General features: G+C 37.8%; 3 protein-coding genes and 1 long non-coding RNA gene across 5 annotated transcripts in view; 2 read left to right on the top strand and 2 right to left on the bottom strand.

The window, feature by feature from the left end:
• Window positions 1-21,595, top strand: part of LOC139966276 (cholinesterase-like) — a 52,971-nt gene extending 31,376 nt beyond the window's left edge. The window contains exons 1-8 of one of the 2 annotated variants that reach the window (XM_071969130.1): window positions 10,340-10,875; window positions 11,431-11,590; window positions 12,291-12,368; window positions 12,812-12,930; window positions 13,528-13,698; window positions 13,839-14,437; window positions 14,839-15,020; window positions 21,442-21,595. In XM_071969130.1, the coding sequence (XP_071825231.1) occupies window positions 10,498-10,875; window positions 11,431-11,590; window positions 12,291-12,368; window positions 12,812-12,930; window positions 13,528-13,698; window positions 13,839-14,437; window positions 14,839-15,020; window positions 21,442-21,569 (1,815 nt within the window). In that variant the 5' untranslated portion in view covers window positions 10,340-10,497 and the 3' untranslated portion in view covers window positions 21,570-21,595. Of the gene's footprint in view, window positions 1-10,339; window positions 10,876-11,430; window positions 11,591-12,290; window positions 12,369-12,811; window positions 12,931-13,527; window positions 13,699-13,838; window positions 14,438-14,838; window positions 15,021-21,441 lie in introns of those variants that run through there. The other variant, XM_071969131.1, reaches the window with a different exon arrangement.
• Window positions 2,975-8,730, bottom strand: LOC139966279 (acetylcholinesterase-like). Its single transcript, XM_071969135.1, has 8 exons — window positions 8,164-8,730; window positions 7,795-7,955; window positions 6,613-6,690; window positions 6,158-6,276; window positions 5,471-5,641; window positions 4,718-5,316; window positions 4,137-4,318; window positions 2,975-3,438 (listed from the first exon to the last, which is right to left on the bottom strand). The coding sequence occupies exons 4-8, from the start codon at window positions 6,158-6,160 to the stop codon at window positions 3,311-3,313; spliced, it is 1,083 nt and encodes a 360-aa protein (XP_071825236.1). The 5' UTR covers window positions 6,161-6,276; window positions 6,613-6,690; window positions 7,795-7,955; window positions 8,164-8,730; the 3' UTR covers window positions 2,975-3,310.
• On the bottom strand, window positions 7,851-8,541 carry LOC139967101 (phenmedipham hydrolase-like). The gene is made up of 2 exons (XM_071970822.1): window positions 8,164-8,541; window positions 7,851-7,955 (listed from the first exon to the last, which is right to left on the bottom strand). Exons 1-2 carry the CDS (start codon window positions 8,539-8,541, stop codon window positions 7,851-7,853), a joined length of 483 nt encoding a protein of 160 aa, XP_071826923.1.
• On the top strand, window positions 15,753-19,899 carry LOC139966262 (uncharacterized). Its single transcript, XR_011792524.1, has 2 exons — window positions 15,753-16,292; window positions 17,670-19,899. It is a non-coding gene; the product is annotated as an uncharacterized lncRNA (long non-coding RNA).
• Window positions 21,596-23,714: the final 2,119 nt, after the last annotated feature.

Genomic DNA, 23,714 nt, shown 5'->3' with positions numbered 1-23,714 from the left:
CCCTGATATTTAGTACCCCTGGTGCACGTGTGTACCCCTCCCGTAAAAAAACCCACAACAAACCTTAGTGCACTACCGGTACTGAGAAAAACACCTAATCGGCATATCGTTTGTGATTCCTGACTACGTATTCCTCTCCCTAAATGCTAAGAACCTTAACTCGGACCTTAACTATTTTACTCCACAAGCTTTTAGAAAACAAAAATGTGTGGCGAATGTTTCATGTAGTTAGTTTTCTCAATACCTGGGGTGGCGGGGAAGGGGAGCTGGACGCCGGCGGTGCATACGATATTCAAGGGTCAGTGAGACGTACTTGTGCAGAAAACGAGAACTTCAATTTATAAAGGGCGCTTTTCACTGGATTCTCACAGAATCGAGTGGGTTGCCCCCTGCCCCTCTCGGCTCCGCATCACATTTTCCACAAATGTCCTCATAACACCTACTTTTAGTTGCACTTTTCATAACAACAACAAAAACTAAAAAGAAAAACTGAACGTAACTGTTAAGCTATATATATTTAAGGAATGAATCGATCTTAGATCATTGCCCCAAATGACACAGGTGGGAATGGTACCGTATCATTAAAAGATGAATACTTAGACACATTTACACCTTTCACACATTTACACACATTTACACCCTTAAACCCCTAACCCAGACGAAAATCAGCCAACTTTTATATCCCCCCCCCCCTCAAAAAAGAAACTCCGACGGTCCTGCTCCGAGCTTACGAAGAAAAGAGAGCAAGGTATGCAATTTCACCTCCCACCCATCCCCTCCCCCGCTCTATCCTACCGTGGACACCAGTGGCGTAGGAAGGTACTTTTGAGTGGGGGCTGAAGACTGATGGTCGGCCTGGGGGAGGGGTCTAAGGTGGCATTTTCAGGTGGCCTCAGATGCAATTTGGTGCAATATAGCACACTTCAACACCCACTCCATTTTGAAAATAATTTCCTACGCCCTTGGTGGACACTACTATACCAACGGGATCCATACATTGCAGTACCATCAATATCACTGCCTCAGTGCAAAGAGTTGTTATGGAATACAATTCCCTGCTGCGATACACATTATGTGTCACTGTTTCCCGTTTAAAATACGCGCTTGTCTACATAATGCAGACAGAGCAATCAATAGTTGTGTAGGTCACATGGGCAACCAAGATGCTACTCGTGTCTAGTATCAGGGAACTCCCTGGTAGCACTAAGTATCGATTGACTAATTATGTCGCCTGTCAATACCCGGATTGACGCTGAATGTAACAAAGAGAACACAACGGAAACACTTCCTCCACATATAGAGGTACTAAACCCGTGTTAATGTTCGTTAGATTGCACCCTTCCTTGTGCGTTTCCAGACACATATTGTGACGGTTAATAATGAGCACGTGATCAAATGATTACCACGTCATGTTCAAGTAAACTGGGACAAAATATGTTTGATATGTCAAGTAAGGGCACTGTTCATATTTAACCTTCGTGTGAATCATTGACTTTCTCTTTGGAAAGCCGTTTGCACTTTTCAGGTATCCTGTGTAGTATCTATTAGAGTTCCTATCTCTATAAAGGATCTCTAGTATCTATATGGTTGGTGGCATATCACAATTCGAGTCGAAATTGCTTCTCTGCTGGGAAAAGTGCCAAAAAGCAATCGGAGAAATTTTTCATTTTTTTCCATAGATATTTTAGCAAACATGGATTTTAATTTGTGTGGCTTGTATGGTGAAGAGCATGAATGGATACACTCTTGATGCGAAATTTAGTCGGTTGTGGCAATTTAGAACAATTTAGACCAGGGGAACAACCACTTGTTTTGAACATGTGTGTGTGTGGAGGGGGGGGGGCGATGTTAAGTCGTCTAGGGGAGGGGTTTAAGGGGAGGAATATCCACCTCCTCTGCGGGAATTTTCATAAAACGGAAGGTGCTATAGATGCAAGCTGGCGCCATTATTTTGCAACGTTTAAAACAATGTTAGTTTTCAACTAATAAGGTGTTGTGCCGCATATAAACATGTTATATATTTATGTAAATATGTACCGAGTACTTGAAGTTTTGTTTGTCTGTTGTCCCCCCCCCCCCCCTCCCCAACTATACATGGTTGCGCCCCTGCGTAAGATCTCCCGGAGTAGTCTACCAACTTTGGGTGATTATGATAAAGTAAGCAACTATCGTTTAGCTGTCCAGTGAGGGGTGTAGCCTTTACCTATATAGTGGTATGTTATACCATATTAGAAATGTGATACTGAGTTCATACTGCAGTGCACATGACGTCATGATCACGTGAGTAAGGTAAGGTGTATCCCGTCGAACAGACTCCTCGAATTTGAGATCTAGGTATGTTCGGTGTTCTTCCATTGTTAGTATGGGACAAATGCCTATACCACTGTATATCACATCCGATTCTCATGGCTTTATCAGTTAAAACTGGTAGTAAAGGTGAGTAGCCAACCCGTTAATCAGTTAAAACTGATGTGTGTTATAGTTTCTTCAGAAGGACTTACAAACAGAAAACAGAAACACTAATATCACAATCCTATATGCATAATGATTGAATGGACTAACCAGACTATACACTAAAGGTTTCGCTAATAATTTCGTCTACATTTTAACAGAAAGTGGTTGACACTATACTGCAAAATATTGGAAAAATGAGACTTTTAAAAGGGGCCCGTCGACAATATTGCCTGAACGGGGTACGACCTGACACTTTGGCGCCACTTGCTGCGACGCAACCCTAATTATGTGACTGAATATTGACAATTGAAGCGTCCTGTTTGGGTTCTTTTTGTATTATTATTATTATTATTATTATTGTTCATTATTAATATTATTAGTAATTATTATTATTATTATTATTATTATTAACTGGGACAGAAGGGGGAGGGCCGCTGATATTGTCTTATGTTACATTACGTCGTAAACTTTCACAAACAAAGAAACACTTGAATATTTGAATGCAAAACAAAAACTGAACTTGAAGTGATGACAGAAAACTGATATTAATAATTATAATGCGTGAGCAAATTTGTGATTTAAGCCGACAGACAAATTTAAATTGGTATGGGTACAAATGTCTATACGACTAAAATTCGACGAATAACAGATAAATTCATACTTCGCATTGTCATAATATGTGTTCTAATAAATCTACGAATTGTATGATGACGTCATATTGATTATGTAGAGTCAAATTTCTTTTGCCTACGTCATCATATCGTGTCGTTGTAAGCGAGACTCCGCCAATAAAAATATGCGTGAATGATTCTAGTGGTGATTTAAGTGACCAGGGGTCACACTGAAGGGAGCAACTTTATGGATTACATGATGACGTCATATTTATCATGTACGATTGGAATTCAATTGACCACGTCATCATATCGTGTTGTTTCCAGTGAGTGTACTCCTGCCGCCAATCTTCGTACACGTCCATGATATCCGCTGAACATTGAACAAGAGAAAAGAGAGGAGGAAAAAACATGACCGTTACGACGAGCTTTAATGTATACAATTTTTACCTGCTACGAAATTATTACGAGTTATATCTTGCATATCATCATTGTGTTTATTGAGTCCCCTGCAACTACGTACCCAGATACATATGTGTGCATCTGTACGGTTTCCATCTACACAACCGAGTCTCGCAGCTTTGCCTGATCAAATTAACATGTAATGACGTCATAACTCAATCACTGGGGGAAATATTTCATGCGATGAATGCGTGATGAATAGTGAGGGTCGACCCAGCGCATTTGGCAAAAAAAAAACGGCCGATACGGCTACTCCTATGGTAGTATTGTAACATCAAACAGAGATAGGAGACATAGGAGTGTTAGCTCAGTGGTTAATGCTGGTGCCTCTCAATCATAAGGTCCCGAGTTTGAGTCACTCCAAGATTAATGTATGTCGTCCAGTTTACAGAGTTGTTGACAATTGACAATTCATAATCATGGGCGTTAAAATATGAATCTAAGAGACTGACTTCGGTCAGCTTGCGGCTTTGATAAGCCAATGATGGCTTCTTCGCGAGTTCTGCTTGCAGGAGGATCTAAAGTACATACATACATACATGTTGTGGAGATGGCGCCGTACACTCATATTAGTGAAAAGCTTTACTCATGCTCTATTATGTTTTTTACCTGTGCTGGTTACAATTCGAGGGATGAGTTGATTCCAGAGGTGACAAACAGATGCCCCGTAAGCTCGTTTATCAGGTAAACCGACGGTTAATTCCTTGTATTTTAATTCAGGAATTGTGAACTTATCCCAGTGTGATTCTTCATCAGCTTCTCCATCATTATCACCACCTTGGTTGGGATCAGTGGCAAAATAAATGAAATTCAAATTTTATTTCTCCATATTCATGTACAATACACATATTAGTAATTGTTCTTACACGAATTGAGGCAAAGAACACGAAAACAACTGGAATTACTGGCTGGGGTGGGGTGGATGGATGGGGGGGGGGCGTGGGTTGAGACTGAGAAAGTAAAGTCAACGGAAAGGGATGTCAACGTTGCAGAGAGTTGAAAAAGCGGCGGATTCACATACATTTAAGAAAGCTATAGTGGTTTAATACAAGATCAAAGCATTGGCAATCATAAATGGGGAAATATACCCCATTAAACAACGAATAGGAAATCATACACAACTCCCCCCCACTTCTATGGACTATTCCAAGAAGAAAACATCACCAACTGTTTGTAAACTGATTTCTTACCCTGTCTTTGCAAAGTTGGTGTAGTATCTTTGCATGTCGAGGGCTAACTTGAGCTCATAGTCAGAGTAATTGCGTCTATTATAATATTGATCCTGGAATCCGTTGCCAAAGATAAGTTCCATGTCGTCACCATGTGCTGAACCCTTCCATTTTGGAATAGGGGGGTAAATGCTGTAATCAGGAATGTAGCTAAACATCCATCGGAACACGTCTAGGCCAGCTAGGGTGTAGAATCTGGCCGTCTCGTCGGTCGGGCAGAGAAAATTCACGTCGGTCTCTAAATCGATGTAATTACGGAAGTAATTAGCGCTCTCATTATCGGCATGTGACCAATCAATGTATTCTTGCTGAATGGCCTTCCCTACGTAATCTGACCCATACCTGTTACTGTACTCGTTAACAACACGGTTAAATCGTAACCTACTGCAGTATGGGTCCTCAGAAAGGGACTGCTCTGCAAAACGGAATGCACCGAAAAGGTCGCCCTCATCCTTTGTGGTACCGAGCATGATGGGACATTTCTTGAACCGGCCTTCCTGCAACAGGATCAATGGATCCCCCGGAATGAAATCGTTATCGACAAGAGGTCCGAAAGAATTCTGTAGAAATAACAACAAATACCCTCTATATATACTTAGAGAAATAATGAGACCTGTGGAAAATATAAAACAATAAATAAAATTAACATAAAATTAACATAAAAATTAACGTAAATTGTCTACAGTGAATAAAATAGGAGAGAGCGGTACTCACCCCTAGAAACGCTAACCTCAGGTCCTCATCAGAAACGTTTCGGAGACAGTTAACTAGTTGGACCGAATCCATCATATTAACACATCCAACAGTCTCGCCGAGAGCGAAAGCCTTCTCTCGGTAACGGTTCGTGTTGCTGGAATAGGCCCATGGTGACGTCATAGTGCCACTCTAAATAAGAACACAACAGCGGGTATTATTTAATCACAAAGAGTGTCTTACATTCGAACTGAAGCACGGACAGCTATCACATGTGTTGTGTCCAAATTGTGGAATGCTAGAAAAAGCTAATTAATGTTAAAGTTCTTTTCTGCGAAGGTTTTAACCCTTCGAATTATATTCAAAACTGACACAAAATAATTGATCGTAAAACTTTTCTTTTAATGTGAAAATTAGTGACCACTATATGGCCTTCTAGCCGATTTGAGAAGATAGGGGGGGGGGGGTAGATGACCTATAAATTCATCAAAAGTAACGAAACAAGTACAATAACGAAAAACTCCAGTCAAGGTGGTCTGGTAGTAGACTGACCGTTATTAGTCATGACTTAATGAGTCATGAACAGTAATTATTAAAATTACCGAAGTTTGATTGAAAAATATAGAATCAACTTTTTTTTTTACGGGTTTCCTTTGACTTGGTTTGCAGTTTAAGTCATTGCGTACACCAGATGTATTAATAACGTACCATTAAGATGGCGTTGTTAAAATAAGGCCAACTGTATGGTGAGGTTAATTGATAACCTACACTCGCCCCTCCAGCACTCTGACCAAATATAGTGATCTTTGACGGATCTCCTCCGAACTCTGTAAATCAGACGATGTCAGAAAAAGATACATTATAATTATTTGTATATCTCACTTGAGGACGCGTTTTATTCAAGAGCGTTTTCCATCAAAACTGATATCTGTGTTACGTAACGTTACGATTAAACTGTTAATATTCATTTCTTGGGAGGACTCGCTCGCTCAAAGACATATAAAACACGATTTGAGAAACTATAGAGTGGCTATTCGAAGAATGCTATGTATACATGCTTCCTCGTATTAAGGTGAATGCATAATGAACACACAGTCCAATATGTCTTCAGCCTTCATCGTAATTATACTGTCCGTATTGGCGTTCCATGAGAAGTAACTTACGTGCGATGTGATCATGAACCCACTTTAAAGCTAACTGCTGGTCCCAAAGCCCGTAATTTCCGGGTAGTACAGCATCACCTACAAAGAGAAATAGTAGAGTTTTCATAGGGGTTCAAAGTTATTTTATCAATAATAGTGTTATCGACAATATTAAAAGATGACTTCAGGTTAAAATTAACGTTGATTTCAACTTCAAGCAGTACAGGGTTTAGTGTCACTATGTCACGGAGGCTATGAAGTAATAGTTAATCTTATTTTCAAGATATTCACATTAAACTATTCTCATCGTATGATTTGCTCCTAGACTAACAAGTCCAGCCACTTTGATTGGTGAACAACTGATGTCAACGTGATCATTTCTTTATCAAACTAAACGTTCTATATAGAAATACAACCGCATATGGTAGAAGTCGTGTTGAATTGTCTATAATATATCAACATTAATTTCGTACCGGCAGTTACCATTTAAAGTCCCCTCCTCAGAACCATCACATGTTAGTGGCAAAGCATCATATCGTTTGGTCTCACGTACCATGTTTAAGCCGCACTGCTTAAACATGGTCAAGAACAAGAAATGGACTTGATTCGTAGGTACCTTGTTGTTTATATAGAACACTAATAAAATATTTGATGCCATAGTAATCGAAGGCATTTCGAGACCCTCCTAAATGCACTTTGTTGGTCTACAATTTCTTTCATAAAGCCTATACCTATACTTCTATATTTTCTTTGATACCTCTTGTCAATATGGGAGAAGTGGCTTGAAGCAACTGGAATTGGGGTTGGCTATCCACCCTCTCCATGCCTCCGTTAGTCTAGGACAAGAAAATATCCCAATTGCCCGGAATTCTCCACCCGTTCCTCCCTCCCTTCCTCCCTCCCTCCCCCTCTCAAAATGAAAATCTCGAATGATCATTAGTAAGCAGGCTATATTCATGTGGTTCAATAAGTACAGAATTAATCTCGTTGTTTAGCGAATGTATATGAACTTAAATAGTTGACTTTTCCAATCAAGATGCAGTATGGTGCGTATAAAATGAAACAACTTATAACAACTATATATAGGCTATATATATATATATATATATATATATATATATATATATATAGGCTATATATATATATATATATGTGTGTGTGTGTCGTTTAATGTTGTAATCATTACTCTGCAAATGAATCTACCTGTTGCTATGAAACCATAACCGTTCAGTCTATAGTTAGTCGAGACGACTACTACGTCATTGAACGCCGATAGTGCATCTCCTTTCGTAAGGTCTGTTCAGAGCGGATCCCAAGGTGAAACCACCGCCATGAATCCAAAACATCACTGGATACCCTTCGGTCTAAAGGAAAATTGTAAAAATAGGAGATGAAAAATATTAATATTTGATACACATAATCAGGTGCCCGCTGACCAACATACGGTATACTCCATATTTAAGATATTCCACATATTCGGTTTAATATCGATTTTTATTAGGAATCAATAAATAAATAAATAAATCCTGTGTAACGTTGAAGGATTTTGTTGTCGCAGCTGTATATATTTACCTTATGTATATTCGGGGACCAAATGTTCAAATGTAGACAATCTTCATTTTGCGGTGGGACACCAAATCGGTCCAACTCAAGGGAAACTTGAGGACACATCGGCCGGTAGTAGGTTGAGTTCCAGACTCCTCCCCAGGGCAGTTTGGGTCGTGGTTTCGCGAATTGTAAATTGCCGACAGGAATCTCCGCAAATGGAACTCCTTTGAAAACGTACATATCCATGTCCCGTTTATATGGCTCCAGTGGGTAGACATATCTCTCTTTGATTCCAACCAGGACACCTTGTTCACCTAGATCCACTTCAACCTCCTCGGCAAGAAGAAGATACACAAACTGGAAAACTAGGACCAAAGAAAGGTTCCGAATGAATACAGCCATCATTTCTTCTTTATCGCTTCAGCGAGACAGGAAGATGGGAGCAGCAATAATAATTACTGTATGTGTTGTGTATATACGAACGTCTATCAGGGGACAAAGCGAACATCAAAACCAAACCACAGGACAACAAGATTGTTTTCATGAACACCTTCTTTCTGTTCTACTTAACAATATAGAGAGAGAGTGTATGTGTGTACTGGTAGACCTACATTATAGTATTTATGCGATTGGCGCAAATAATCTTCGTGCCAATTGGGGAAGGCAAATTGCAATTAAACAAAGTATATTTACTTAATTTGATTAGTTTGATACTATATTGTGTATAATCAATATTAAAGGAGATAAACTATATGCACGGTTTTGCAATGGTACCTGTCCTGAAGGTAGAGGGTCGAGGGTCCAAGTCCCAATGAGAAAACATCATAATGCGCATGCGCATATATCGGGCAGATACTGAAGTGCTTTGGAAGATTATATTTGCATTTGCATTTATTACAGGAAGTCTAGGTAATGGCTACCCATGCATGCATGAATTAAATAGCGGAGTTCTGGTGTATGCCTAGTCTAAAATGTCCATCGTCATTGAGAGGGAATTAAGATTTTGGTGAATTCAACGCTGTTTTACTTTTAAGGCACATGCCACGAAAATAGACGTCTGTCACCGAATTGAAAAAAAAACCACTTAGCCCTTTGGGTACCGTAAGCGATCTTTATCATGGCGATGGTGGGTACGAAGAACATCATCACGAAATCCATAGAAAGAAACAGATATTACTCGCATACATGCACATATATATGATTAACACGAAATCCATAGGAAGGAACACATATATGTTTACACGAAATCCACAGAAAGAAACATATATTACTCACATACATTCACACATGTATGATTAACTCAGAGTTACAAACAGTGCTCATTGGTGAGAATGGTTTATTTGTAAATATACAACTGTAAAAAATCTAAAAAAATTATTCAATATAAATATACGGCTTTAAGCTCCGTGTATAGGCTTCCACATGTCACCAGTGACGTGCACAGGAATTCATATAGGTGAGGAGGACAAAGAAGTTTCCAGCGACTGATTTAGATAAAAGGGCATGAACCTTTATGACCGGGCTGACGAGATTTTGTCTCAATTTTCACTAAATCCCGTTAAGGTGTCGTCACCCAACCGATTGATTTTAATGTTCTTTATTACTTTTAAAATCAAAAAGTTATTTTTACATATCAATTAAAGAAATGTGCGTGAATGATTTCAATGCACTGAAGAGAGCAACTTAATGGATTACATTGTATTACGTCATACTTAGTTGTAGAAAGGCAAGGTATGATGCAAATGCTATTGAGGTATGCTGTTCCTGTAAATTACCTAACATTAACACCCCTATTTTCAGTGAGAGTACTTCTTACTAATATCATGGTAGTACGTCGTGATATGTAAGCATGCGCATTACACTATATCTCAATTATGATTAACTGCCTATAATGACGTCATAACTTAAACGCCAGACAACTCTGTTTATACCATAGAAATTGAACCTACTTCAATTTCTGTGGTTTATACATATACAGCTCCAGGAGAGGAACTATAACAAAACGGCCCAACAGTCGAACGCCTTTTATTTTGATTATGCACAATCTATTATCATATAATCAAATTAATTAAACATAGCATGTATTTAAACAATTATCTTCCCTCATCTGTATACAGCTGATGAGTACGAAGATCATTCGTCCAATACAAAGTTTCTTCTTAGTATACAAAGGTCTACCGCTTCTCTATAGTGTTCAGTAGAACACAGGAAAGGTGTTCATGAAAACAATCTTGTTGTCCTGTGGTTTGGTTTTGTTGTCCGGCTTGTCCCTGATAGACGTTCGTATATACACAACAAATACAGTAATTATTATTGCTGCTCCCCTCTCCCTGTCTCGGTGAAGCAGTAAAGAACAAAATGGCGGTATTCATTCGAAATCTGTCTTTGGTCCTAGTTTTCCAGTTTGTGTATCTTCTTCTTGCCGAGGAGGTTGAAGTGGATCTAGATGAACAAGGTGTCCTGGTTGGAATCAAAGAGAGATATGTCTACCCACTGGAGCCATATAAACGGGACATGGATATGTACGTTTTCAAAGGAGTTCCATTTGCAGAGATTCCTGTCGGCAATTTACGATTCGCGAAACCACAACCCAAACTGCCCTGGGGAGGAGTCTGGAACTCAACCTACTACCGGCCGATGTGTCCTCAAGTTTCCCTTGAGTTGGACCGATTTGGTGTCCCACCACAAAATGAAGATTGTCTACATTTGAACATTTGGTCCCCGGACATACATAAGGTAAATATACAGCTGCAACAGACAACAAACTTCATCAACGTTTCACAGAATATATTTAAATCTCTAATAAGTTTTCCTTTTTTAAAAACATGCGATACAAGTCAAGGAATAGAATATCTTATAGGTGGAGTATACACAGTATCTTGTGATCGGGGACTTCAGGTAATATCGTTATCTAGTGATCTATAGCGTACCGACTATTATGAACCAATGGAAGTTAGCGATATTTACCTATTCTATATAATAACATATCGTGGCAATCATACAAGTTCATATATGTATGGCACTGTTAAACTGTGTTCATGTCTTCCTTAAATATTTCTTATAAGTCTGTTGCAGACCAGTAGCCAGAGTTCCACCGGGGGAGCGGGGTGGGTGATGTCCATCCTGGGGAGGTGTCTTGGTCTGTTGTATATCTTTTCATCGTAAAATTCATGTGATCTTTATTCCCCTCTTAATACCCTTAATACATACAGATGGAATGATATCTTTTATCCGTTCTTTATGTCCTCTATGAATCGTGACATTCATTACCTGCTTGTATCATCCTTCTAGTCCGAGGGATATCCAGTGATGTTTTGGATTCATGGCGGTGGTTTCACCTTGGGATCCGCTCTGAACAGACCTTACGAAGGAGATGCACTATCGGCGTTCAATGAAGTAGTAGTCGTCTCGACTAACTATAGACTGAACGGTTATGGTTTCATAGCAACAGGTATTAAACGCGTTACTTTCTCATTGACGTCTTAGTTTGGTTTTTGTGAAATTGACTTAAAGGTTAAAAATTGTAGTTACAAAATTAATTTCGGTCTATAATCTGTTAAGTCGTAGAGAAATGACCATTTAAACAAATGATGTTTGTCTATCAAAGTAAGTGGCTGGACTAATTACTCTGACAAACAGAGATAATTAAGTCCTCAGGACCACAAGAAACTCAAAGCTTTTAATGAAACATGATATAATACTTCCAAGGCTTCAAATGTTACTTTACAAAAGACCGATTAAGGAACAAATAGTGTTGGGTATCATCCTCGTAAGTTCCCCTTTCCTCATATATGAAGTGAAAGAAAATATTTTCTTTGAAGTTAACCTTAGGGGAGTGAATCAGACTAGTAACACATTTTTACGGTGATTATCATGAAAATAATGTTGGCTATGGAGACATTTTTAAAAATTGGACTATGAAATATTAACACAATCTTATGCCTAAAGTAATATTTTAATTACTCGTGTGCAACACTATCTACTTGAACGGATGGGTATCTGATGTTTAAAGGTTAGTTCTCTACTGATTATTGTAGAACTTAATGTATAACTCGTACTGCTATAAACTCTATTCATCAACAGGTTTAACCTGAAGTAACCCTTTATATTGAAGATTTTTGAACTGAAAACTTTACTATTTTTCCTCGTAGGAGATGCCGTATTACCCGGAAATTACGGACTTTGGGATCAACAGTTAGCTTTGAAATGGGTTCACGACCACATTGCTCGTAAGTTAATTCATATGGAACGCCAACAGAGACATTTATAACGAGATAAGTCCATTGAATATGTCCATCCATCTTGTAATTGCAACTTAAGAGTAAATTATAACATCAACGGTAGCTATTATTTCTATCCTATTCGACAAGGTTGTGTCCTATACTTTCGAGCAACTGAATCACCTCAAAAAAAAAAAAAAAAAAAAAATACAATTTGAACGTGCCTTAATTATTCAGAAACTGTTACTTAATAGGTTTGTTTGATGGATCACAAACACTTGTTTCTATACCGGTACTACTCGATAACTCGATACCGGTACTACTTGATAACTGGCCAGTCATAATTTTGCAGCATTACGGTTAAAAATCATGAAATGAAAGAACATTTTTCTCTTTACAAAATGGTGTATTCATTAGACAAATATTTTTTTCTGACATCGTCTGATTTACAGAGTTTGGAGGAGATCCGTCGAAGATCACTATATTTGGTCAGAGTGCTGGAGGGGCGAGTGTAGGTTATCAATTAACCTCACCATACAGTTGGCCTTATTTTAACAACGCCATCTTAATGGTACGTTATTACTACACCTTTGTATTTATATACACTGAAATGACATAGAGTACAAGAGATGAATCCATTAAAATTCTACATTAGAAGGGCAATTTCAACCAAAGCAAAGCATGCATATTTCAGTTGGTTTCCATTAAGTTTCAAACAACCTCCTGAATTAAATAATTATTTATAACTCATCCACTCTCGCAAATATTGCCATTTCACAGCCGCAGAATACTGCTGAGCTAATTTCGTACTTGTTTTGTCTTCTTTGACATGAGTAAAAGGTTAAACGTGTTGCACCAAAATATGCTAGAAGGTCGTTAAATGGTCACTCATGTTCAATAGTAATTTTAGTAATATAACAATTTTAAATAATAATTTTTACTTTCGACCTCGAAGCAGTTTGTCCCAATGAAATGTTTCATCGTCTCAATGTTTTCGAATACTTCAGAATCAGTCAGAATCTCTACATGAGAGGGACTTTTAAATGCCATTTGCTCTCTTAGCATCCCAAACTTATAAAATAAAAACACAACACAAATAATCGCCAGTGCTTCGAATTCAAAGCTCTCTGTGTGCTTAAAGATCACCCGCTGTTGTGTTCTTGTTTAGAGTGGCACTATGACGTCACCATGGGCCTATTCCAGTAACACGAACCGTTACCGAGAGAAGGCTTTCGCTCTCGGCGAGACTGTTGGATGTGTTAATATGATGGATTCGGTCCAACTAGTTAACTGTCTCCGAAACGTTTCTGAAGAGGACCTGAGGTTAGCGTTTCTAGGGGTGAGTACTGCTGTCTCCTTTTTCACTGTAGAAAATTTACGACTTGGCGCTTCCATGTTGTATTTTATTTATTGTTTTATATTTCAACAGGGTTTATTTCTCTAAGTATATTGAGAGGGTATTTGTTGTTATTTCTACAGAATTCTTTCGGACCTCTTGTCGATAACGATTTCATTCCGGGAGATCCATTGATCCTGTTGCAGGAAGGCCGGTTCAAGAAATGTCCCATCATGCTCGGTACCACCAAGGATGAGGGCGACCTTAGCGGTGCATTCCGTTTTGCAGAGCAGTCCCTTTCTGAGGACCCATACTGCAGTAGGTTACGATTTAACCGTATTGTTAACGAGTACAGTAACAGGTATGGGTCAGATTACGTAGGGAAGGCCATTCAGCAAGAATACATTGATTGGTCTCATGCCGATAATGAGAGCGCTAATTACTTCCGTAATTACATCGATTTAGAGACCGACGTGAGTTTTCTCTGCCCGACCGACGAGACGGCCAGATTCTACACCCTAGCTGGCCTAGACGTGTTCCGATGGATGTTTAGCTACATTCCTGACTACAGCATTTACCCCCCTATTCCAAAATGGAAGGGTTCAGCACATGGTGACGACATGGAACTTATCTTTGGCAACGGATTCCAGGATCAATATTATAATAGACGCAATTACTCTGACTATGAGCTCAAGTTAGCCCTCGACATGCAAAGATACTACACCAACTTTGCAAAGACCGGGTAAGAAATAAGTTTACAAACAGTTGGTAATGTTTTCTTCTTGGAAGAGGTTGGTAGGGGGGGGGGGGGAGTTGTGTATGATTTCCTATTCGTTGTATAATGGGATATATTTCCCCATTTTAAGTATTTGTCAATGCTTCGATCTTGTATTAACCACTAGCTATCGTAAATGTATGTGAATCCGCCGCTTTTTCAACTCTCTGTAACGTTGACATCCTTCTCTGTTGATTTTACTTTCTCTGTCTCGACCCCCCCCCCATCCATCCACCCCACCCCAGCCAGTAATTCCAGTAGTTTTCGTATTATTTGCCTCAATTCGTGTAAGAACAATTGCTAATATGTATATTGTACATGAATATGGAGAAATAAACTTAGCTTCTGAATTTAAATTAATTTACCAGTGATCCCAACCAAGGTGGTGATAATGATGGAGTAGCTGACGAAGAATCATACTGGGATAAGTTCACAATTCCTGAATTAAAATACAAGGAATTAACCGTCGGTTTACCGGATAAACGAGCTTACCGGGCGTCTGCTTGTCACCTCTGGAATCAACTCATCCCTCGAATTGTAACCAGCACAGGTAAAATGCATGGCTTTACAAAAACAAAAACAAAATTTGTTATTTATTAGGATTAGTTAGGATCATGATCCCAACCCAGCCTTCTGTGATATACGGTAATGATATCGATGACGAAGGAACACAAAATCTTGGCTATAACTGGCTGTAACTTTCATCAAAACATAAGTCTATTCTAATGAAATACTTTTTACGTTTAATACATGTTTATGTAAATACTAAGGATATATTATTATTCAACATTAGTACACAGACGTGAGTGGGGTATTACGATCTTTTAATATCTGAGATGGGAAGTAGCCAATCACTGAAGACATTCGCATTGACGTCACTTCATTCATCTTTCAAAGTTTCTCAAGGGCTCTACGTAACAGGTTATACGTTTTCATTAATCATTTATATGTATGTATATATATATATATATATATATATATATATTTAGTTATATATAGTTATATATATATTTATATATATATATATATATAGCCTATAGTTATATATATATATATATATATATATGTTGAGACTATAGTTGAGACTGGTGGTACACTACACTACAACATATATTTCGCTCTGTCCACCGGACATAGAGCACTCTGCGCCAAGATAGACGCCAACCAACCAACTTTATATATATATATATATATATATATATATATATATATATATATATATATATATATATATATATATATATATATATATATATATATATATATATATATATATATATATATATATATATATATATATATATACTCTCTTAAAATGTTAGACTGAAGAATTCAGTCTTCTTTGAGACTGAAATTTTTTTCAGTGTTATACACTGAGTTTAGACTGAGAAACACCCTACTTAGACTGTATTATCAGTTACACCGTTCAGTCGCTGTTTTGGACTGACTTTATTAACCAATCAGCTAATCACATGTGGCATGTCATCTTACCATTTTCAGTCTCTGTATTCCACTGAAAAATGTATCCAATCAGAGAACAGAAATGCGCCTACGTCATCCGAAAACTTGCAAATACGCCGCACAAAAATAAGTGTGACAACGAGCGCTACAACTTGTGTACATATATACTACTATATTCTTCGCTTAGCCAGGTACTCGCTGTACTGTACGTACGCACGCCGTACACACAGCTAGGCATGAACGAGACAGACGACCGTATGTCTAAGCTAGAGTAAAGGTTATAAATTAGCAATGGCTGAGTCTTTAAGAACTTTTCTTACAAATAAAGGTTTCCACGAAGAAGTGATAACAGTGTTCGAGGGTATGTATGTATGTTTTTTGTTGTTTTCCAATTAATACAGAATAAAAGCTTGGCAGTTCGTAACGTTAGTTTTTCTAGGCTTGTGCGCGAGGTAGGCCTAGCTAGGCTGTACTATAGCAAATAGGACCTAGGCTGTTGTTATAGTTGGTGGGGCCTATTAACACGATCGTCGGGCGAATAAGCACGCCGGTCCTGCATATGTACCCGATCGTCGGGCAAATCAGCCCGCCTGTCCTGCGTATGTACCCGATCGTCGGGCAAATCAGCCCGCCTGTCCTGCATATGTACCCGATCGTCGGGCGAATAAGCACGCTTGTCCTGCAGTATGTACTCGATCGTCCCAAAATGAATCTAGGCTAGGTTAACCTCATAACAAATACTTGGACATAATAATGCTCAAGAAATTGCAAAACACAGTACTATTATGCATAGATTGTAAGCACCCTTAATTATTTGAAAAATGTAGTGACTGCTACAGCCATTACAGCATGAAGCTATCACGGTACCAGATCGTTGGGCAAATTTGCCCGCCTGTCCTGCATATGAACCCAATGGTCGGGCGAATAAGCACGCTTGTCAGGACTGCAATATGTACTCGATCGTCCCAAATGAATCTAGGCTAGGTTTACCTCATAACAAATACTTGAACATAATAATGCTCAAGAAATTGCAAAACACAGTACTATTATGCATAGATTGTAAGCACCCTTAATTATTTGAAAAAATGTAGTGACTTCTACAGCCATTACAGCATGAAGCTAACACGATTCTGTTAAACCATTACCATTGTATTTAAATCATGTGGAAACTGGAAAAGAATTGGTATGCTTTTGTTATTTTATTAAACATATAGTGGGCCATCAGTCTTTATTATAGATTTTACAGTAATATTACCATTCACTAATGTTATGAAATCAGTTTCTTTTACAAGCAGATAGACATATTAGTGAAATCAGTAGGTTAAAATGTAAATCATATTCCTTGTTCACTGGTTTTCTATGCTGATGTAATGGAATCAGGAGATGTCATGAACAATTTATCCTTAAAAAGAGAAATTTCTGAAAACAAGTAACAACAAACCTTGCTTGGTAACCATGTACCTGCCAAAATCAACATGATAACCCATAAATGTTAGGTTGAATTTGAATCCACCTTCACATAACACATCTCACCCGCCATGGATGACATATTGCTGCCTATCGTGAATTGATATATCTCCTTTGTACAATGCCAGTCATGTTCTTGTTTCTCCATTCTCTCCTAAATATTATTCTAGTCTAGTCTCTCTACCTCTCAACATATCTTTTTTTAAGAATGTTTTGATATATACCATATTGCTTGTCCTTTATCACATTTATTTTTATCTTCACCAAACAGGAGGGCACAGATATTGAGAGTGCAGCACAGGGCAGACAAGGACAATATTGACAGCCTTTCATCCTATCTCTCGGACCAGAATTGAACCCCAAACAATTCTTCATTGTGGCAGATAAACTGGCCATTCCAGCTGGGACAGAGGCGTAGAACATACATTTAACATAGACTATGCTCCCCCTCTACAACACTAGTTTTGTGAGTTCCATGCTTCCATGGTGTATGGAATTTTGCAACCAACAGAAGTGAAGTCTCTCGTCCGTATCCATGCCACATCTATAAGGGCAGCCAGCATGGAGTTACTTCAAGGAGTGAATGTTACTTTTTTATTGCTCTGTAGTCCGGAACCACGTGTGTCAGCATGGAGTAGCTTTAAAAGGGTGTGAAGACTCGCGCAAAAAGAACGTCTAATGCCGGTAATCTGACCTAGTTTCGAATGAGGTGTAACAGAAGTGTTAGACACTGCCATCGATCCCAGAAAATACAAACACAGCTTGCTACCGTCGGTAATTAGACACTAGTGTACAGTCAGTACATACAGCTACGGTCAATACCCACATTACAGTGTATAAACGATACAGCGATGAACATCTCAGGTCCAGCTAAAGATATCAAGGTATCACGTTTCATTACTGTCTGTCTTTTTTAGCGACACGAACAAACATCACTTGCAAGCAACAGAAAGTTAACTTTTTCAGATGGCTGCATGCTGTTTGGGACAAATCTTCAATGCCTTTAAGGAGTAACTAACACATACCCTAAAACGTTAAATTGATTACCCGGAGTTTACAAACAGTTTTATATGAATAGGGAGGGCTCCAGAAATAAATATTTAATTGATTTTTGGTTTTTAAAAATGTTTTTTAATGATACTGATCTAATTATGAATGTAATTAAACAAACACCTAGTTGCCAAAAAAACTTTGTTGTATGATTTTTCGAGCATGTTATTTTAATGTTTACTTTAATGTTCCTACATTTCACTGCACTCACTATGTTGAAGGTTTATTTAATTAAGCAATTAATTAAGCTAATATTATTTATTGTGCACAATATTCCATAATTTGTTCCATGAAAAGCAAGTAACCTGATTATTATAAAGTCAGTAACTGTAGAAAATTCCATTTGTGATATCCTTTCCTCATTATTCCCCCCCCCCATTTTTTTTAAATTTTAGTGATGTAATGAGTCAAAACTGTTTTCAATTTTTTAGTCGACTCTCGAGTGACATTTCTTTTTCAGCAAGAGGCCGACATTAAAGGATTCACGTGAAATAATTTATAAAACTTTAAAATTTGATTGAAATCCCAATCAAAATCACTATATATGATTACTATCAGAAAGTTAAGAAATAATTGAGGGTGGTATAATAGTCACATGTACTGTTTTTGCATACAAATTTGCTTTATATGAATGCCATATCATGAAATCGTGAATGCAGTATATAATAGTTCATGTTTATCTAATAGCCATTATGAAGTTTGTGCCATTCTGTTAACTGCTTGTAATATGTTGTTTTGTGTGTGCTGGATAATGACTTTCAGCAATCGCCAATCTATATCATTGAAACACAAAGTATTAAATGTTCACCGCACTGATATATAGTTTGACCATTCCTAATAATTTATAAATAACCTGCTGAAAATTTGTCATATGTTTTCCCCATTTTGAAATCATTCTAAGAAAATTGTTGCTACTATACATTAATGATTCACAACTGGAAAAAAGGCAATGTACCAGATCCATTGTACTATCGTCGTGTTTCCATCATATCCCTTTTGTAAAGGCAGGATCGTATAGTTACTATATCCTTTACAGTGGAAAATTTAAAGTTCAGTGAGATCGGGAGATGGGATCCGCTGGGTATATAACCACTCAATTTACAGCTGTGTTGTCAATGAATTCCAGGGTATTACCACCTGGTGGTGACATACAAAGAATTTAAAGTGCTTTCTGTTACAGTGGTGTTGCCAGACATTTGAATCTTGGTTGGTGATATGTCTATTTGTGAATTCCTTCTCGGGGAGGGGTTCCCCAGGCCACCCATTGGCGACACCACTGATCTGTTCTCAGCTCACCTAATCCTTTCCAAAAAAATTAAAGAACATTTTAGATCCAGGCCCAATTCAAGCAGAAATTTGACAGATTAATATTGAACTGAAAATATGTCACTGTTATGTAAAGTATCTTTATAATTTGAACGTTTGTTGCAAAGATAACATGTTTTGTTGAACATCCCTCAGAATATTGTAGTTTTGATTTCTGTTTTTTTTTAATATATTAAAAATTATATAAGAATATATAAGTGGGTTAGTGGGAATAAAATTACTGTCCGGTGGATATTGACAATTATATTTCTTGATGGAATACCATTTTTAATGTACTTTGTGTGTGACTGTCACAATGATTTTCTGGTCTTTATAGCCTAACATGATTGGATGTGAAGGTGAAGTCACTCCATGAAGTAGCACCTTTCAGTAAATTCCCCTGCATTAACAGATCATTGAATGTTGTCTTGATGACCTTAACTGCATCTTTATTGAAGAATTCCAGCACTTAGCCAACACGGAGGATCTATAGAAAAGCTTGTTCAATCCAGAATTTGCAATTTATAAAATTGACAGTATAGCTGTGATGTGTAATAATTCAGTCTAAAGGACCGACTGTTCAGTCTGATATCAGTCTTATAGACTGAAAGTATTCAATCTTATTAAGACTGGTGCTGCAATAAATCAGTCTAAACTGCTGACTGTTCAGTCTAAAGTGGTTTGATTTTCAGTCTATTAGACTAAAGAGTATTTAGTCTAATTAAGACTGACCTTCAGTCTTTACATTTCAGACTGGAATTCAGTCTAAGTAGTCTGATCCCTTATCCCATCCATCATTAGACTGAAATTTCAGTCGATTAGACTGAAATTTCAGTCTCTCATTTTAAGAGAGTATATATATATATATATATATATATATATATATATATATATATATATATATATATATATATATATATATATATATATATGAAAGAGCGGATGTTGACATGCTTGGTGTATATGATGAAATGTAGAAAATGAGACTTCAACAAGCACAGTAAGAAAAGTATACAAAGTTGTATGTTCCAATGTTCCAATGTTTAGCCAAAAACTGTGTCTACAAGATTAAATGCAATCTTTGCTCGTCTACATACATCGGCGAAACGGGATGCACCATTGGAACGAGAATAAAAGAACATCTACGTATGACTAAACAGACCATATACACACATTTACAAACTCACAATATAGATCCGAAATCTGGAGAAAATATCAATTGGCAAATCCTACATCACAACCTACCCAATACCAGTGAAAGAAAAATAATCGAAGCCCTTACCATTAAAGCCAGTAATAACTTAATGAATGGCTGTGCTGGACGTCAATTGGATATTTAAGCTTTTCACATCTTGCTGGTCCGTCTGTGCGCTCCGAATACAGTTTGTTCGCTGGTGCGTTTCAGCTCAGGGGAATTGGTTTTTTTTTTAAAGTTTTTACTTATATACACGGAGTCGGTAGTTGCACCTCATTCCTTGATAAAGCCTTAACCCGGCGAAACATTGGAACATACAACTTTGTATACTTTTCTTACTGTGCTTGTTGAAGTCTCATTTTCTACATTTCATATATATATATATATATATATATATATATATATATATATATATATTAGTAAATATTCATATCTTATCCCTTTTCTCTATTCTTTGTTATTTTATTTATTTATTTATTATTTTTGTTTGCAGCGGATATCACGGACGTGTACGAAGATTGGCGGCAGGAGTACACTCACTGGAAACAACACGATATGATGACGTGGTCAATTGAATTCCAATCGTACATGATCAATATGACGTCATCATGTAATCCCTAAAGTTTTCTCTCTGTTATGACATTCGTTCTTATTTTTATTTTATTGATTTGTTACATAAATAGCTATAATTATGTGTTTGTATATCTTTGAACCAAAACTAGAGTTATGTCAGTCAAGTTGTGAGATGACGTCATTTCAAATGAATGTGCTCGGTCACAAGATATCGTCAGCTAAATAACTTCGAGCCCCAAATACACAAATAAAAACTACACCATTTTTTTTTTTTTTTGTAGCGAGATGATTCAAATCCCTGTGTCGTATCGATATATACACACACTTAAGTATTTACGTCATCATAACGTCACGCATTTAAAAATATCACAATTAATACAAATTGAAATTGTTTCTCAAAGATACTGTGTATTTGCATCGGAATTAGCTACAAATATATAAATATTCAGCCTTTATTACAGTTCTTTTATCGTCAGTTTAAGATACGGTAGCTTTAACCCACCATTGATAAACCCTCTTTGACATTTGAAACCAATTCAATTTGAAAGTTTGATAGCATCACAAAGCTACTGCTGGAAGCTCTTAGAAATTATATCTCGCTCACATCTTATGACAACCATGGGCGGCGATCCGTACTTCCGAGTGGGGGGATATGACCTTGTTGACTATCTAAGCGTAGCGCCACCATGAGTTGGCGCGAAGCGTACAAGAAAATTTTGGGATTTACAAACCCTCTAGATGGCCGGAAACGGCACTTGCCGAGGTTTCCAAGCGGCATATACCCAACTTTAAAATAGGGATTTCATGTCCGAAATATCTCATAAGCAGGATCCAAAATACTTTTTTTTAAATTTCGGGTGTTATTTTGGGAAAATTGCCCCTGTCAATCTTGTTTCAGGCGCTACGTTAGAATGTTCGAGAGCTCTTTATATTGATCGATGAAGAAAATGGCCTCATGCAGGCTATTATAGGCCTATACACATGCAATACACAATTACACATAGTTACATTCCTAGGTACCGATTGCTAGGGCATCCAGGTGAAACGTACGTGTATTAACAGGGGCGTCGGAAGCTATTTGGGATTGGTACGGAAGATCAGAGTGTGGCCATCTACCATAATTATCGGGTGGGGGATGGGGGACGTTTGGAAGGTCAAACTACGCTACGCGCCACCATTGGTTGGCGCGTAGCGTAATGGAGAAAATTTTGAAAAAATGCCTCCCAGATTGCAGGAAATGGCACTTCCCGAGCTTTTCTTCTGTGCATTCTCCCTTGTCTGTTTTTGTACCCGATTAATCTTCTGAAACACATTTTGAAGTATGTTTTCATTTTGGTTCTTTATTTTTTGCCTTTTTTTCTTCTTAGTGCTACTTTTTTCTCCTTTTTTTTTTGCGCCGTGAATATTGGTCCGGCGAACCGCTCCGACGCCCCTAATTAAGCATTACCCTGGTAACATGAGATTCTCAGCTGTTCGAGGGAACATGTACGTGTGTAGGCCTACTATAGGGCCTATATGAATACTATATGAGGGTGCATATATGTACTATATCAATACCGTGGGCGCAATAATACATTTTGTTGTTATAGGGCCAATGAAGCCTACAGTCAACTATTCTTGCTTTATAAAGACGGTTTATTTGAAAAGATCGCACTGCGTTTATGGTATAGGCGAGAAATGAAGCTAAAAAGAGCCGTACATTCGCGATGATGCATAAATGAAGGCATGAAAATATTCTTATTCCTGGCATTTGGTGGGGGGGGGGTGGGGATATGGTGTATTACATCCCCTCCACCCATTTTCATGGGGGGATATATCCCCCCATCCCCCCCAGGATCGCCGCCCATGATGACAACACATTCTATATCTAAATCAGCTGTGTTACATTTTGTTTAATTGATTTCTTTTCAAGAAATCAAAGAAATATGTGTTAATGTAGTGTTTGCATACAGAACTGTTTTAAACATACAGATAGGAAACAATAATAATAAAAGAGATAATAAAGAAACATTTTCCGTTGGTCATTTCTAGTTTTCATAGCCATATCTTCTCGCTTGCCGGTGGGGGTGGGGTGGTGGGAAGCGGGTTGGCGTGGAGTCTGAACTATCTTAACTCGGTAGCCCAGTGGACACCATGAAATCATAGTGCATGTCAGTTTGTGCGTCAACTAAGCCAGTTTTGGCGGTTGAAACG

Source organism: Apostichopus japonicus, chromosome 4 (genome assembly GCF_037975245.1).
Source record: "Apostichopus japonicus isolate 1M-3 chromosome 4, ASM3797524v1, whole genome shotgun sequence".
Lineage (NCBI taxonomy): Eukaryota > Metazoa > Echinodermata > Holothuroidea > Aspidochirotida > Stichopodidae > Apostichopus > Apostichopus japonicus.
Note: the sequence above shows the minus strand (reverse complement) of the source record. Positions and strands in the feature narration are given on the sequence as shown.

Coding starts and splice junctions, on each gene's coding strand:
- LOC139966279 (XM_071969135.1), bottom strand. Junction 4,319..4,717: donor ACCAACTTTGCAAAGACAGG/GTAAGAAATCAG, acceptor TTATTTTGCCAC/TGATCCCAACCAAGGTGGTG. Junction 3,439..4,136: donor TCGAATTGTAACCAGCACAG/GTAAAAAACATA, acceptor TTCAATGTTCAG/CGGATATCATGGACGTGTAC.
- LOC139967101 (XM_071970822.1), bottom strand. CDS start 8,541: ATGGCTGTATTCATTCGGAACCTTTCTTTGGTCCTAGTTTTCCAGTTT. Junction 7,956..8,163: donor GGTCCCCGAATATACATAAG/GTAAATATATAC, acceptor ATTTTCCTTTAG/ACCGAAGGGTATCCAGTGAT.